This window comes from Diceros bicornis, chromosome 23 (genome assembly GCF_020826845.1).
Source record: "Diceros bicornis minor isolate mBicDic1 chromosome 23, mDicBic1.mat.cur, whole genome shotgun sequence".
Lineage (NCBI taxonomy): Eukaryota > Metazoa > Chordata > Mammalia > Perissodactyla > Rhinocerotidae > Diceros > Diceros bicornis.
In genome coordinates, this window is record NC_080762.1 from 1,983,519 (window position 1) to 2,000,560 (window position 17,042).

At 46.4% G+C, this 17,042-nt stretch overlaps 1 protein-coding gene across 4 annotated transcripts in view; it reads left to right on the forward strand.

Moving 5' to 3' along the window:
- Positions 1 to 17,042, forward strand: part of MAP3K5 (mitogen-activated protein kinase kinase kinase 5) — a 186,922-nt gene that overhangs the window by 153,243 nt on the left and 16,637 nt on the right. For 2 of the 4 annotated variants that reach the window (XM_058566201.1, XM_058566199.1), the window contains 7 exons: positions 3,718 to 3,875; positions 5,472 to 5,649; positions 6,417 to 6,437; positions 8,936 to 9,116; positions 9,205 to 9,373; positions 13,107 to 13,292; positions 16,184 to 16,289. In XM_058566201.1, coding sequence (XP_058422184.1) covers positions 3,718 to 3,875; positions 5,472 to 5,649; positions 6,417 to 6,437; positions 8,936 to 9,116; positions 9,205 to 9,373; positions 13,107 to 13,292; positions 16,184 to 16,289 — 999 coding nt within the window. The remainder of the gene's footprint in view (positions 1 to 3,717; positions 3,876 to 5,471; positions 5,650 to 6,416; positions 6,438 to 8,935; positions 9,117 to 9,204; positions 9,374 to 13,106; positions 13,293 to 16,183; positions 16,290 to 17,042) is intronic. The other 2 variants (XM_058566202.1, XM_058566200.1) reach the window with 1 other exon arrangement.

The following is a 17,042-nucleotide window of genomic DNA, read 5'->3' on the forward strand; positions in this document are numbered from 1 at the left end:
TTTTCTCCTCAGAGCATCAGTCAGCAGCACCTCTGACCCAGTTCCCACCCCCACGGCAATGGTACTTCAGGGCACGAATGAAACACACTCAGAATGCGTTTTTTTGAACAAAATAAATTCCTTCCAATTAGTAACTTGAAACGTCTTCACGTCTCTCTCCTTGCGCTCTCAGTTTGGCAGGAGACGTTTAGGTGCTGCCAAGACTCAGTCACTTTCAGAGGGAGAGCCCTACTTTCAGACACTTTATTTGGGCAAAATGTTAATTTCGTATCTTCTGCTAATCTTCAGAACTTTTTTTTTAAATCCCCACAGGAGTTGTAGTAAAGCCGTCCTCCCGGAGCCTTTCTCGTCTCCCTCGCACTGGCCTCTCGTGGGAGTGACCTGTGTGGCTGATGTGCATAGTCTGTCCCCCTCTGATCCTGGGGGCCTGGTGTGTGCACACCTCGACCTTCCACCACCACGGGGGGCCTCAAGCACTCACCTGGTGCTGGCCGAGCCACAGGGGCTCCGTCAGCCTCTGACGAGCGGAGTTGAAAGCCGTTGGTTTGTTTCCCCTCTTGGTGATTTGAGGGGGAAGGCAGCAGCGACCACCATTACGGAGTGCTTACTGTATGCCTGGCTGTGTTAAGAGCTTTACACATGTTATTTCATTGAAGTTCATACATCAGCCCTAATCCTTAGGTATCATTATCCCAGTTTATGATGAGAAAATTAAGGTTCAAAGATGTTAAATAACTTGCCCAAGGTCACAAAGCTAGTAAGTAATAGAGCTGTGATTGAGACGAGACTTAACACGCCCAATGGAATTAATTATCTTCTCCCCAACCCTGTTCCACCCACACTCTTCCTGCCTCAGTGGACGGCCACTCCAAACTCAGGGTTATCTGTGGCGCCTCTCTTTTCTCACACACCAACCCTGTCCGTCAGGGAAACCTGTTGGCTCTGCCTCATAGTGTGTCAAAGCCCCTCCACTGCTGCCGCCCTCCTGGCTCACCTACCTCACTTCCGTAGCCTGTTCTCCCCACCCCGACTCTCCCTTCTCATCGCTGCAGCAGAGTGGTCCTTTTAAAATGTAAACCAAGCCCTGTCACCCAGAGACCTCTGGCTTTCTGTTGTTTCCAGAATAAACAGACACCACAGTCCTTACCGTGGTGGACAAGGCGCTGACCTGATGGGGAGTCCGTTACCTTCTAGACCTCGTTCCCTGCTCGTCCCCACTTGCTCACTCTGCACCAGAAGCACGGGCCTTCCTGCATTTCCTCATTACACCAAGCAGGGTTCTGCTGCAGGGCCTTTGCACATGCCCTTCCTGCTGCTGGTGACACTGTTCTCCCAGCTACAGGCATGGCCAAGTCCCTGTTCTCCTGCAGGTCTCAGTCAGATGTCACCTCAGTGAGGCCCGTGAGGCCCTGTTTAATGGCAGCTGCCCCTGGGCACTCCGGATGCCCTGTCCCTGTTCTTCTTTTGTCTTCTGTCGTAACACATCACTTTCTAACATTCTATATGACTTACTCATTATGGGTATAGTTTACTGTCTGTCCCCTGCTGCAGAAACGTAAGCTCCACGAGCCCCAGGATTCCTGTCTGTCTACCCTCGACTGTATTCTCAGTGCCAGGAACAGTGCCTGGCCCACAGGAGGCCCTCAGTGTAGATCTGCTGAATGAACGAGTGGATGAAGTGTGGCGTCAGGGCTTAAGCTTTTACCCACGAAGCTGTACCACCTCCCCAGGTGGTTGCGTTGGCAAAGAAATTCTAATAGATTATTTTAGAGTAATTTTGTTACCTGTGGAATGAAGATACAGGAGGTGTGCGTCTTAGAGTTAACACTTGCTTGTTTTCCTTGGGCTGCTGTTCAGGTTGCACAGCTTCGTCATCCAGCTTTGTAAATCGCTTCAGATGAAATACTGTGTGTCGTGTTTATGGAGTGAAGAGAGCAGATGTGAACGCATGACTAAACCTGCTGTTTCTGGCGCCTGCTCTGTGGGGGATAATGAAACACAATTGGCAGACAGTGCTCTTTGAAATATTATCTGATGGATAAAAACATTGCATAGTTTAATATTACATGAATTGTCCAATCTTTTAAATTCGCTATATTTTTGATCAGCTGTAATTCCTACTCAGATTTTAGTACAACTTAAATTCTCACATCAGTTCTGTTTCAGACGCAGAGACAACAAAAGGGAGTGGTAGGCTTCAACCCGTATTTTCTAGACGATCACTTGATTCCATTTACATCATAGAAATGACCAGTTTGGGGGAAGCTATAAATGAAGAGAAATCACGGCAGTTTTCTGAGGAGGGGAGGTGATTTGAGGAGCGTGGTCACCTTACGCTTCGCCAGGGGACGTGCTTCCCTCCAGCGATGTCCGTGATTGAGGCAGAGAGCAGGCGTGGGGTCTTACGTGAGCCTGAACTCGAGCCGCTGCCGCTAATGCTGAGATCCGGGGGGGACACCTGGCAAGATGACAATACTCGACAAATACTCTGTCTTTTTATTTATTTTTATGAACAGCGGCAGTTTCTAGCCTGGGTAGTGGGTCTCATGGGCACAGTTCGGAGGAATTCACCTGTAAATCATGCGTGCAGCATCATGAAAGGTGTTGCCTCTAGTTATCAAAATGTCTGTCACTTTGGTTATGGATCAGAAAATACTGCAGAGGCTCTGTTGACAAAAGCCTCAGGATTTGAAATCATGTGCTATGGCACTTGGATGGGTTCCTGTCTGCTGGTTATATATCATTTGTATATCAGAAGCGGGGACAGATATGGCGGTGATATGTTCCTGTTGCTCTCCTGACTCATTTCTGGGCTTTGGGAAATCGCTCCTGGGGGCTTTAGAAGTGCAAATCTGGCCTCTCTTTGAGCCAAGGAGACAAGTGCAGTGGCGTGTTCACCGGGGTCTGCCAGGTCAGAATTAGGACAGAGGGGTGACTGCTCCTTCCATTGTACCACACCCTTCAGCTCTCTGGTCGTGCAGCCTTTAAACCTCCTCTCTTTTTCATTTCATTCTTCTTCACTCTGTGTCTGGCGGTGTGTCTGTACTGATGGCTCATGTCTGTCTTTGCCCTGTTAAACCTGTTACTCCGTGGACCACAGGCACACAGCAGAAGCCAAGTTTATTTGATTTATGGAATAAAGTACACCAAAAGTTATTTACATTATTTTTAACAATGGCTTTCAGAATCTTCATGCTTTCATCATTAAGAAAGAAGAATGAAAACAGAAAAACTAAGCATTCAGTTCAGGAATTGAGAAATAATAGGCTAAGGAAATGTAAGAATGACCTAGATAGTTCCTGGAAAAGATTGGAAGTATACATAATGGGAGTCTTGATAAGTTTGAAAAACTGGTTGCAGACAATGTGTGTTGCTGTATTCTCCCTTGTTCTCTAATGACTGCCCATTAGAAGTTTCTCAGTGGCCCCAGTGGAGTGATGCCTCAGTTATATTCTGCCATCTAGGAAGTGAGAAAGCATCTATTCATAACCAGATGATATTGGTAAATTATTTTTATGTCATTAATAAAATCCATGACAAAAACTGCTATTTCCTCTTTTATTAGCAGCAGAGAAAACTGAAAGTGAAGAAAGATGAGATGTTAAGACCTGAATCGTGCTTTTAAAGTTGTCTTATTTATATAGAGAAATTGAAACTGTCCTCCAGTCTCCATCTGTTTTCTCTTTTTTAAGTGGAGCTGTGTTTGCATATTTCCAGGTACCCTTCAGTACATGGCACCAGAAATCATAGACAAAGGCCCGAGGGGCTACGGGAAGGCAGCAGACATTTGGTCTCTGGGCTGCACCATCATCGAAATGGCCACAGGAAAACCGCCCTTCTATGAGCTGGGAGAGCCCCAAGCTGCTATGTTCAAGGTCACAGTTCGTATTGGATTGTCTTGATGTCATTCTTGAATGTCTTGTCCAATGTCTTAAATGTCTTAAAAACCGACAGATGAGGCTTTTCATGGCTGCTGGATATTCCGTGTGTGTGTTCCGTATTTTTTTAGGCTAAAGGAAGGGGCCTAAGTGAGCGCACTTGGAGAGAACGTTGAGTTCAGGGAGTCTCCTTCCCGCGATCAGTGCCCGTCTCTTTCCACACTAGTGTCTCAGCCACAGAGGGAGAGTCCTCGTGACCTCCCGTGACCACCTTGTTGCCACGCAGTGTAGACAGCACACACTTGTGGAAGAGGACTGAAACTTTTTGGGAAACACAGTCTGAAACTCTTCCACGGAGGGAGCTAGAACATTCTTTATCCATTTAGGTAGTAAAGAAGTATTTTCCTTCACTTCTCTATCATAATAGGTTGAAGGCTCCATACAACAAAGGGCATAATTGCTATTTTAAGTACATCAATCTTGTTCTCATGTGAGATTGTTAATTTGCCCGTTAGTGACTCCTTAGGGGATGGGAAGCAGTCCCACCTTCTCAAAACAGGGAGGACCTGCTATGGAAATAGGCCAGACGCTGCAGCTTCGGAATCTGGGGCCGGGCAGTGCAGCGACCTGCCCTGGGTCCCGCAGGCCTCGCCTGCGGCTGCACGCAGCCAGAGGGAAGTTTAAATGGAACCTGTTTTCCAAGAAGTGAAGCTCACGTGTCCACTGTTCTCTAAGGCAGAGGACTTCTGATGACAGTCTGCTACTCCTTTCCCTGCCGCTGGCCGTGTTTCCAGCACTTACTCACTTACTCCATTTGTGAGTGGCGTCTCATGAACGCCGTGGGTCACGTACCTTATGCTTCTGTGCAGAGCTGGGTTTATATAAGCTATACAGTAACAAAAACGATGTCCTAGAAGACTTCCTCGGTACTAAATGCATGAAAACATTATTGAAAGAGAGTTAAAATGGCAGCAATGACAATGAAATTCTAATTGTTAGAAAAATACTGTTTGTTAAATTATAAAGTATTTTTAAATATCTCTTTCGTTGTAGGCAGTTGCAGACAGGAAAAATAGTCACAAATCATGGTATAGGCCGAACAAGTTCAGGTTCAAATCCCAGATCCGCCTTCTCATAGCCGTGTAACCTCACCCTCGAGCCTTGTTTTCCTCATTGCTCTGACGGGGTAATATTTAACCCACTGGGTTGTGGGGAAGATTTGGTGAGATTCGTAAAGGAAAAAGCCAAGCAGAATTCCTGGCACATACCTACTGTGAACAACCTAGTGGTCTCCATTAAAAATGCCTTTTTTGAGTGCCGCGTGCTGGTGTGTTCTAAAGCCTTGAGGACTGAGGTCTTACCTCATCGTGCTGTCTACTGTCTCAGGCTAATTCCTCTGCCCATGTCATTGGTGAGTTACAGAAGCACTCTGGAAACTTCCACAACCCACAGAAAACAGGTCCCATGTCACTGAGAAAAGCCGAGAGCTTGTGGTATATGATAAGGGTCTTGTTGTGCTGGGTGGCCGAGTTGGGAACGTGGAGCCCGTGTGGTGAGAGGGTCACTCATCAGCCACGCTGTGCTGTGTCCTAGGTGGGGATGTTTAAAGTCCACCCAGAGATCCCGGAGTCCATGTCAGCAGAGGCCAAGGCGTTCATACTGAAATGTTTTGAACCAGACCCTGACAAGAGAGACGGTGCTAACGACTTGCTTCTTGATGAGTTCTTAAAAGTTTCAAGCAAAAAGAAAAAGACCCAGCCTAAGCTTTCAGGTATGTGGTTGCATTGAAGAGGATGTGGGTCAGAGTCACTAGATCCTAAGCTTTTAAGATGGAAGATTTTTCCAGAAGTAAGCTAATCTGTTTATAGATATCACTCAAAATTGGAATAAACATTAGCACAGAAATAAACATTAGCACAATGTTCTCAGGCATTTGATTTCAGTATCAAGAAGCTGTGTTACCATCAAGTTCACAAATGCTAGGACCTCATACATCATAGTCTTCCGTCACGTGGTGGGTAGGTAGTTAGTATAGCAGCCTCAATAGCATTCTGGCATTGCCGGTGCCAAGGTTTAAGTGTAAGAGGGGTGAAGTGTAGCCTCTTCGAGCTGGAACTCCAAATTACCACTAATGGGCTACAGGGCTGCTGTAGAGTTGTTAAACTTCCAAGCCATCTAGATAATACGTTCTTTTAATTTTAGGCAGTGGAAAAAACCTATTGCCTCTTAGAGAATGTCTTTCTGAATAATTAACCCCCCCCAAAAAAAAAGGAAGAAAGAGAAAATTGCTGGTTATAAATAAAACAGCAGTGTAAAAATATAAATGTCTTTTTGCAATAATTTCCATAACTCCTTTCAGAAAGAAAAAACAAGTGTGGTCCATTTGTTGTTGGTGTGTTTGGTGTTTATGTGGGATGAGGATGGGCAGACTGAATGTTTGGAAAGGACGTTGATCCTGTTTCAGGCGTTCCCTTTTTGTTGATTTCTCATTTTAACAACAAACCCAGCTTATGTTGCTGTTTGCTCTTCTCCCCACAGCTCTTTCAGTGGGATCAAACGGTGAGTTTGTTTTCATTTTGCCCATCGAGCTGAAGCGCGGTGCATCGTGTGATGAGCTCTAGATTGCCCAGCAGATGACCTCACCCTCTGCTCCTTGCTTACACGGGGGCTCCTGGGTGCTAAGGATGGATGTGTGCAGCTGCGAGCCTGGATGGGCTCGCTCCTTCAGAAACCCTGCTCCTTTCTCTGTCATGAAAGAGGCTTAAATTGTTCCTCCCTAAATGCAAGATGGTGACTGTACTTTTGAAATCTTTGATTTGAGTGCAGTCCATGCTTTCTTATCTAAGAGCCAGTTGGCCACCTAGTGGATTTCTTGTGGAAACTTTCAGTGCCAGACTCCTTCTCTGCCGTCTTTGGGGTCATACGTTCTCTCTGGTTTTAGTTGGCCAGGAGTCGTTGTGTTTTTGCTTTTTACTATCAGCCTTTGCATATTATAACTAGGAAGGTACGTCTGCTCTAGGAAGATCAACTGATGTGTTTCGAGAGATAGTAAAGAAATGCCCATGGTTTGGAATTCCCCGAGCTGGGTGAGTCATTGATCACAGTGCAAGGGTTTTCTGTCCATAGTGAGCTTTGTGTGCGTTGTTCGCAGGCCAGGGCAGGTTTTGCAGGTTCCTCGGGGGCCTCAAAGCCAGTCAGTCCAGAGCAGAGGCCAGTACTTGGGGTTTCTTGGCCACAGCCTCTCCAGTTTTCCTTCTTCAGTTCTGAGAGTCAGGAGAACTCTGAGGGGAGGGGCCCCCCGCCCTTCCTGCGTCTCCCCGCAGGCAGCCTGGACTCTGGAAGGCAGTGTGCGCTTTCACAGGGTAGCCCCTGGGTGTCCATAATCTCCCAGCCAGGCTGTTTTTGGTGTCACGAAATGAGCACTGACCTAGGAGTTATGCAGAAGTCGGTTCTGATTCCAACTGAGCCACTTTCTAAATATGAGACTCACAGCAGTTTATTTGTTTCATCGGGCGTTCTGTGTTGTAACAGAACCTCCTTCACAGATTTGGTTGTGAGAACCAAACAGAGAACATACGCTGAAGAGCTGGAGCCACATCCAGAAGCTCCATCCGTGGGGGTTTTATCCCTTCCCTGTGGGTAGGTTTCTGTTGTAGGGGCCGGATTCCCATCACACGCACGTTTAAGTTATGTGAACTCAACTGCACACACTTGGCAGGAGAGAGAATTTAAGCTGACAGTCGTGCGCACAGGTCTCCTCTGTGACCATGTGCCTTAGAAGGAGCGAGAGGTGGAGGGTGCAGACCGCTGAACTCTCAGGGTCGGCTTCCTTTCCCACAGGCCCTCGCCCTCTGTGCTCAGGGTAATTCAAGAGTATTTTGGACTCTGTTCTGGCTTTCGAGTTTGACTTCACTTAATATATTATAGCATCTCAAGGTTTTATAGAGTCAGAGTTAAGAGGATGGGTGTTGGGGTCAGACCTGGTTCGCTTGTTGACCTACCCTCAGTCACCTCGTCTGTCCAGCGGGTTCAGTCAGACTGCCAGCTCATGGGGTCTTGTGAGGATTAAATGCGGTCACGTACATGAGATGCTTGGCACAGCAAGCACTTCATAAGGCAGTTATTATGGTTCTTACTGCTGGTCTCCTCTTGCTCTGGCCTGCCTATGCCCAGCGGCATGTTTAGAATTGTAGACCTTCCCTCTCCCTCAAGACCCTCCTGTCCCTCCTCACTCAGCACTTCCCCCAGGCCTCCCCAATTCTCTGGACCTTTTTACATCCCAGTGACTCATCCCTCTGTGCTCTGCCTTCCTGGCCTGAGACATTGACTTATTTGGTAAAGATGTTTCTGGCAACAATGACAGTATTTGATGAAATGTAGGCAGGTCCTATTGTGCCAACTCAGTCTCTGTCAAAATAAAATAAAAGCCCCTGTTTGCTATAATAGAGTCATGGTCTCTGAGAATTGGGAAAGAGCCGAGAGATCAGCTAGTCCATTGGTTTCCAAAATCTTTGTTTGGCAAAGAACGCTTCTTATATGAATCCATAAGCAGAGCCCTGATATCTGACTGAAAGAACATACTTGTTGTAGGTAAACAGGGTTGGAACCTGTGTTCTAGAACCACAGAATCCTCACGCACCGATTGAAGGCAGCCCTGAGATGCTCACTTGGACCCTTAAGCCTCTGAAGAATGTGGCTTAAAAATTATGAATTGGGTCCTTTATTTCATAGATGTGAAAGCTGAGACCCATAAATGATCTTCCTCAAGTCTAACAGGTAGACAATAAAAATGAAAGGATCAGAACCCTGGATGCTGGGCCTGGTGCCTCCTCCCCTGTTTCCGGCCCTGAGATACGCCTTGCCAAGCCCTGCATGGTTTCTTGAGCACGGGAGCAGTCATAACCTTTATGGTCATAACCATAAAACTATGCCTGTACGGGGCATAGTTTTACCGCCCACTGGAACGAGACCTTTAACAACTGACGCTGCTCTCTTTTCGTAGGTGTTGCGCGTGTGTGGGTCTACGGGCATTAATTATCTGCGTCCCTCTTGGCCAGCAGAGTACCTCCGGAGCATCTCCCTGCCAGTCCCTGTCCTGGTGGAGGACACGAGCAGCAGCAGCGAGTACGGCTCTGTCTCCCCCGACACGGAGCTAAAGGTGGACCCCTTCTCCTTCAAAACCAGAGCCAAGTCCTGCGGAGAAAGGGACGTCAAAGGAATACGGACGCTCTTTTTGGGGTAAAGACCTGACGTCCTTTGGGTGACAGAAGTGTGTGGTGTGTCGTCATGTGCAGGAAATGGTGATTGTGCTGATGCGTTGTTACAGCATTCCAGATGAAAACTTCGACGATCACAGCGCCCCCCCTTCTCCTGAGGAGAAGGATTCCGGGTTCTTCATGCTGAGGAAGGACAGCGAGCGCCGGGCCACGCTCCACAGGATCCTGACAGAAGACCAAGACAAAGTTGTGAGAAACCTGATGGAGTCTCTGGCTCAGGTAAACGCGTCACGGACACTCCGTTTCCCAGCGTTTGCGTGTTTTCACGTGTCGTGGCCGCCTGGAGCCGTCACAGGTGTGGAGACATGGAGGCTGTAATGCTCGTGGTGGTGGAACAGACGCGCCCCGGGCCGCGGTGGGGCGGGCAGACCCCTAACAAGAACCGCAATTTTGAGCATAAGCTACTTTAAGTCAAAAGCAAAGTTTTCCTGTTGGTGAAGTTCCAGTTGGTCCCTACAAGCCTTTTTCACCCTTGATTCAATCAACAGACACGCATGGAGCCTCGTGAAATGCTAATTCTGACCTTACCCTGAGGCGACCTGCCATTGGCTCCTCTGAGCTTTAGGGCAGCGTTCCAAGTACGACAGAGACTCCTGTGCTTTGGGGCCACACTCACATGGAGGGTGGTGGGCAGTAACAAGTGCATTAGATAGTGGGCTAGAAAGAACAAAGCTGGTCGGTCAAACGCTTGTTCCCTGGTGTATTCATTTGCCTGGCTGCCGTGACAAATTACCACGGGCTCAGTGGCTTAGACAGCAGAAATTTATTCTCATGGTTCTGGAAGCTGCAAGTCTAAGAGAAAGGTGTCAGCAGTAAAAAATGAGTAACATATGTAGTTAAATATATAGCTACACACTGGAATAATCATATGTGTGAAATAGATGATAATAATAGCAGACACTTCCTGTGGGCCAAGTGGTGTTCTTAGTATTGGGTGTGTGTTTGCTCACATCATCCTCATGACGGTAGTACTCTAAGAGTACTGTTAAATATCCTCATTTAGTGGATGAGGAAATGGAGGCATAGAAGAAGTAACTCGCCAAGGCCGTGGAGCCCTAAGTGATGGAGCTGGGATTTGGACCCAGCCCTCTGGCTCCAGGGTCTGTGCTCTTAACAGCCACATGCTCCCCTCCCTGGTCTGCCAGATGGTGACAAGTCTGGGAGAAACAGACAGCAGGGGAGGGGATGGGGCGTGGTGGAGTGGGGGGGCGGGAGGAAGTTGCCATTAGCTGCCGAGAAGTGAAGGCTTCTCCTGTGGCCACTAGTGTAAGAGGCCTGGTTGGGTGAGAAACATGTAGAACAGAGGGATTGCCTCAATCTCGTATTCAGCCCCAAAGGGTGTGCTTGTCCAGATAATGTCTGCTTGTTTGGGGTTTTCTTTGTCTCCCTGCTGGAGTGCAGGTCTATCAGGGCGGGACTGCCTTGGTCTTCGTTGTTGTCCCAGCTCTCAGCAGAGAGCCTGGTGGGAGAACTCACATCCAGGATGGTGTGAAAGTCTTAAATTTTGGAGTTGGTTCCTCTCAGTCGATTGTTTGTGACTTGCTGGTTTGTTAAGCACGTTGAATAATCTCTGTAAAAGGAGAAATGAAGGAAAACTGTAAAAGCAGCCACCAGAGGCCGTCCTCAGGCACCAGCACGAGTGACCAGTGGGGACCAGAGACTGCTGGTCAGATGCACCCACTAAATCCGAATCGTCAAGTGGGAGAGAGGGGCCTCTCATCATACTGCTGAGATGCTGTGAGCCCTTCCTGGGACAGCATCTCCTGCCCTGGTGGGAGAGCGGGTCCCCACATGGGTGACTGGGGCTCTTCCAGCCGACTGGGGCAGGAGGGTGCAGTGAGGAGGAGCTGGGAGTCAGCCTCAGCTTGTCTGCTGAGGCCTGGCCCACCACTGCAGGGCTGTGAAATGTGGGCAAGTGGTTTAACTTCTCTGAGGCTGAATTTCCTCATCTGTAAACTAGAAGAAATGACAGTGTCTCCCTTGTAAGGTGCTGTGAGGAGTAGCTAAGATCGTGAGCAACTGAGAGAATGATAGCAAGTCTTTCCACAAATGTTAACTATTGTTGTTGTCATTATCAAGCAGGATAATAACAGTTTTCTAACATCTTTAATTGTTTCCTACAACCAGATAGAAATAGTTCTTTTCATTGTATTAAATATCTCTAGACCCATCTTTACATTTAAGCCTACGCTTTATAACAAGACCAAAATGTAGAAGTTGGTCAGGTCCTCAGGCCAGCACACGAAAGCCCTTTCAGTCTGTAGCCTTCTTCTAGAATCCGCTCATCCGTTTTAAGGAGGTTTAAAGGATAAAGACTAGAGAGCACCTTTGCAGAAGCATCTGAGATGGTACCACGAGTGCCAGGAAGGGCGCACTGTCAGATGCTACCTCCTGACGCTGAATCAGGCTCCCCGGAAACCTTAGCTGCTCGTTTATAAAGGCACATTATTGAGTGCAGACGGAGAGATGGGAGCTAGAACAGAAAAAAGGATGACGTAAGTGGATGAAATATCATTTCCCAGAGCAGCGTTCCTCTGTAGGACAGGGCACCACATCAAAAACCAGAAGCAACGTGATTTCTGTTGTGAAAACAAAGCTAATGTCAAAAAAATGTTTGCCTTTGAAACTGTTGGCAAACACATAACTGATTTTTCACTAAGATAAGCTTCCAGTTACTGAATAACTCTCATTTTTCTTCTTGAACATGTTTTCATGTTATTGTGATATTGCCTGTGAATTTTTACTTTGGGTGTAATTTAGTTCACGGTAAGAAAAGACACAAAGTTTATAATTGCTCCCCATCTGATTTTAAAATATTCCCTTAATGACAGCTTTCAAGCTTTTCAATATAATCTTTTCTCATGAAAACATAAACATGAGAGGGAGCTCCCAGATGAAAATATATTGAGAGAAAGAACTTAATGGTGTGTTTCTCTTTTATTTTAATAGAATCGTAGAAACTAATTTTCACAGCCCAGTTGAGGAATTTAATTTTAATGATGGAGCAACAAAATGTGCAAGATGAGACAGAAATGAGCATAATAGAAATCCCGTTGTTTCTTGAACTTAAATGAGGATAAAGAACATCCTACTATGTTTCCTGTAAGGAAGGAATGTTCCTTGCACACAGTAAAAAAAATTTCAGCTTGAGAGAGGGAATTTGTTTAAATACTGTATTATATTTTTAAAATGTGAAAGAGTCCATTGGTCCATTCTTATAACTGATTGCCTCGTTGGTGGGTAAGGAATGGTTTCCAGGGTGGAGTTAGAAGCAAGCCCCTTTTGGTTGCAAGGAATTGACAGGTTTTAAGGGCAGTTGAAGTCCTGGGGATGTGTTGTAGGTGGACACACAGCACTGAGGGAGATGGACTCGAGGAGTTCCCACCACAGTGCCAGGCCGAGCCTCCCGGAGACTGAAACTAGAGTGCGATTCCAGGTTGGCACATCTCTCCTCTGGCTCAGTGGCTGATGGCCTCTTGGTGTGCCACTTCTGTTGGTGTCCACTTCTCCTCTCCCCCCGACCGTCATTCTCTACCCCGTAGCTTCTGCTTCCTTCCTTGTGACAGGATGTACTCTTGCCCCTGTCTTACGACCTCTCTCTGGGCAGACCTTGAGCCAGAGATCCTAGGACTTACTGCCTGAGTCTCTCTTTAGTTCCTGATTAAAATTTCTGACAGCAAGAATCTTGTCGCCTCAGCCTGTCCCTGTCTGGGCAAAGTTTTTCATATCTGACTGTATCATGGCTCTTGGCAAGTGTATGGGGCAGGTGCCCTTCTTCCCAGAGTCTGGTTATTTCTTGTGAGGGGAGGAGCCGTATAGTTCAGATATGGTCTTTCCCCTACCAGGGGCGTTTTGAAGCCCAGCTCTTCTCAGCAGGGCTTGTGAGGGTGGCAGGCCGCGGCCGATGTGTCCAGCACAGATGGACTCACGGTTTGTTGGCTTTTATTCACAGGGGACCGAAGAACCCATACTAAAGTGGGAGCACATCACAACCCTCATCGCAAGCCTCAGAGAATTTGTGAGGTCCACTGACCGAAAGGTCATCGCCACCACGCTGTCCAAGCTGAAGTTGGAGCTGGACTTTGACAGCCATGGCATCAGTCAAGTCCAGGTGGTTCTCTTTGGTTTCCAAGACGCTGTAAGTATGGTATTTTGCCAATGTTTTCCCACAGACTCCAGCTAAAATTAGTCAGAAAAATAGGTAAAACATAAGTTCTGTTATCTTTTCTTTGTTTAATAATTTTGATGAACTCTGTTCTCTTTGGATGATAAATACGTGTGATAGTGGCCTCTCTGTGGGCTTCTAAGTATCAGATCTGCTGTTTTGTTTGTTCGCACCCTCAAAGTTAGATGCACGTAAAATTAAACACCATGGAAAATAACAAAACTCACAGACATCTCCCGTGGCTGCGCTCTGTTCTTATGAAATCGTGTAGTGGGTCACTGTTTATTTTGACGACTTTAGCAACAGAACGCCCTTTGGTCCAGCACTTTCTAAATCTGTTGAGAAATGCCATCTAGTGGTCATTGAGAAAAATGTAACCCTACAGACTGGAACAGTCACTGTGGAATAAAACCAAACAACTTTTTTTCTTTCAATTTTTCTCTGCTTTCCATACAGAACATTTTAAACATGTTTGTTTAATAAATAGTCACTATTTCCTAGCCAGCAGTATACTTCAGAGTTTGGGGCATCACTGGATGAAAATTAGTCCACATGATCTAATGAGAGATTGCTGAGGACTCCTCTCTCTCAGTTGAGTAGCTATGCAACACAGACCAGAAGCCAGTCTTTCAAAAGCCTGAATCAAAACCATGTGTTGTTCTTGAATAAGACTTATCTGTGGAACTTTGTACCAAAAAAGTCTGAAGCCACTCCTAGAAGGCCCTTACAAGGTGTAGGAGATTGAAACAAGAGTTCTTGACAGGCCTGTGGTGTGAATATGGAAGCACTTTGCAAAATTTTATTTAAATTCCACAAATTAACTCATTCCTAATGTGTCTATTGCCCCTACATGGAAGACGTCTTGACAGTTGTATCTGGTGCATCAAATGATCCCTGATCTAAAACCAAATTAAAATCCTTCAGTGGCCACTGATGTTCTCTGAGACTCTGTAAGCCACGTGGTCTACCACTGATGTTCTCTGAGACTATAAGCCACGTGGTCTACCACTGATGTTTCTGAGACTCCGTGTAAGCCACGTGATCTACCACTGATGTTCTCTGAGACTCTGTAAGCCACGTGGTCTACCACTGATGTTCTCTGAGACTCTGTGTAAGCCACGTGGTCTCTGTGCTGCATCGTGGGCGGGGACAGGGCTCCTGACTTGATTGAGGTCATGGGAAGCGAAAGCAACTGGCAAACCCATCACTAATATTCAGTGCCGAAGGCACACTTACCCTGCAATGAGGCAAACCCAACCATCTGCAAATAGAATGGAATAATTGAGTGAATTTGTACTTGCCTGCACATTTGGCTTCTAGTTGAGAGGTTGGAAAGCAAATTGGCCAGTAGAATTCAGATTGAGAGTGGTTTAGATATCATCCTGGGCCTCGGGCCCAGGTCATAGACACTCAACACACAAATATACCCCTGCCCTTGCTCACTCACTGTCCAGGATGGGAATGAACCCAGTGAGTGGGCCTATGTAATATCCTGTTTAATGAAGAGCTATGAGGAGCATGTCGTGGTTGTAGAGGATCCCTCTTCCATCTTCTGTGTGTGACTCTGAGAGAAGTATTCTAGTTTACTAAATGATACGCCAGACGTTAGTCAAATAAGCAGGCAGACCCTTTAAGGAAATGAAGGTACCAGGACAGTCTCATTCTGAAAGGATTTTCTATAACAAGTGGGAACCTGGCAATGGTTCCCTTCCTTGGGAGCTACTACTGTGAGGAATTTCTCAGACCGACTCCCCCTGAACTGGGGGGTTTGGTGAAGAGGGACCAAGGACAGGAATAAGCTGCTGGTACGCCAGCTTTTGGCATGGGGTTGCAACTGCGTCACCGTCTAAGTCACCTTCTCCCCAGCTGCCTCTAAGGCCTCTAGTCAAAGTCCTGTTGGGAAAATAGCCTCTTTCCTTGGAGGCCTGTGTCAACCATCAGTTTGTGGAGTTAACCCAAATTTAAATGAGCCTCTCTTAGCCTTATGATAAAGGTTATTTTTTAGATGGTAATGCACATGGTTTACATACAGAATGGAATATTATTCACCCTTAAAAAGGAAGGAAATTCTGACACGTTACGCTAAGTGAAATAAGCCAGTCACACAAGGATAAACACTATATGATTCCCCCTATAGGAGATACCTAGAGTTCCCATTCATGGAGACAGGAGGTAGAAGGGTGGGTGCCCAGGGCTGGGGGAGGAGAGAATGTGGCGAGTTAGTGTTTAATGGGTGCAGAGTCTGAGTTTTGCAAGATGAAAAGAGTTCTGGAGATGGATGGTGGTAATGGCTGCAGTGTGGATGTATTTAATGCCACTGAACTGTACACTTAAATTCCAGCTTTTCTGGAATATTCTAGCAAATGATTCCCCTGTTTACAGAGGTATAAATGACTGTGGGAAGGAAAACAAGCCATTTGCTGTGGCCAATCTGTGGGTAGCACATACAGCTTGTTTCCCCTCTACCTGCTTTTCCAAGTCACCAGAACACATGGCAGAGTCATAACATTCAAGAACAGTGTTTATTTTTATTTAAAGCCCCTTGGTCTCTTTTCTCCTCCTTTACCACCTCCACCATCCAGTCTGCAGACGTCATGAAAGGTGGGAGCTGCATGTTCTGAGTCCCAGAGAAGCAACATTCCCATTAACTAGACGGCCTCATTTAAGCAGTGTATCTCATTTTCACTTTAATTTGAAATGGCAACTTTTCATTTGTTTTCCAGTGATATAAAGAAATTATTAACAATTCAGGGTGAAGAAAACTTAGTTATTTTTGTTGATAGAATATCGTCCAAATGCTTGTATCAGCTAGGTTGTTTGCAACTAAAAATTAAAGTAGAAAAAATGTCACTCTCTTTCTGCAGGTCAATAAAGTTCTTCGGAATCATAACATCAAGCCACACTGGATGTTTGCCTTAGACAGTATCATCCGGAAGGCAGTGCAGACGGCCATTACCATTCTGGTTCCAGGTCAGAAATATTTCATTGCTTTGCAAATATTTAGTGTTTGATATTTTAGATTACTGTTCATCCATCATTTATGGTCCCCTTACTGCTTTTAAGACCAGGTTAGCCTTTTATTTTTATCTTTCCAATGCCACCGAATAGTAGTAATCTAGCGCATACAGTCTGAGCACTGGTACACCAGGCCAGAGGTTTACTCTGAGTAGTAATCTAGTGCATACAGTCTGAGCACTGGCACACCAGGCCAGAGGTTTACTCTGAGTAGTAATCTAGTGCATACAGTCTGAGCACTGGCACACCAGGCCAGATGCTTACTCTGAGTAGTAATCTAGTGCATACAGTCTGAGCACTGGCACACCAGGCCAGAGGCTTACTCTGAGTAGTAATCTAGTGCATACAGTCTGAGCACTGGCACACCAGGCCAGAGGCTTACTCTGAGAAGTAATCTAGTGCATATAGTCTGAGCACTGGCACACCAGGCCAGAGGTTTACCCTGAGCAGTAATCTAGTGCATACAGTCTGAGCACTGGCACACCAGGCCAGAGGTTTACCCTGAGCAGGGAGACTTGCGTCCTTGCCTTTGAGAGGGTATTTGGATGTGAAGAGAAAGAGAAAACTATACGGATTACCCAGATGCATATGCATTTCAATATACAGGTATCTGTGCCCACAAAACACCTTCCTATGCTGTCCTTTACCAGCACACTGAGTGGTGTAAGGAGCTCTTCAAAGTTTCAGCTGTCAGAGCCCCCGCCCAGA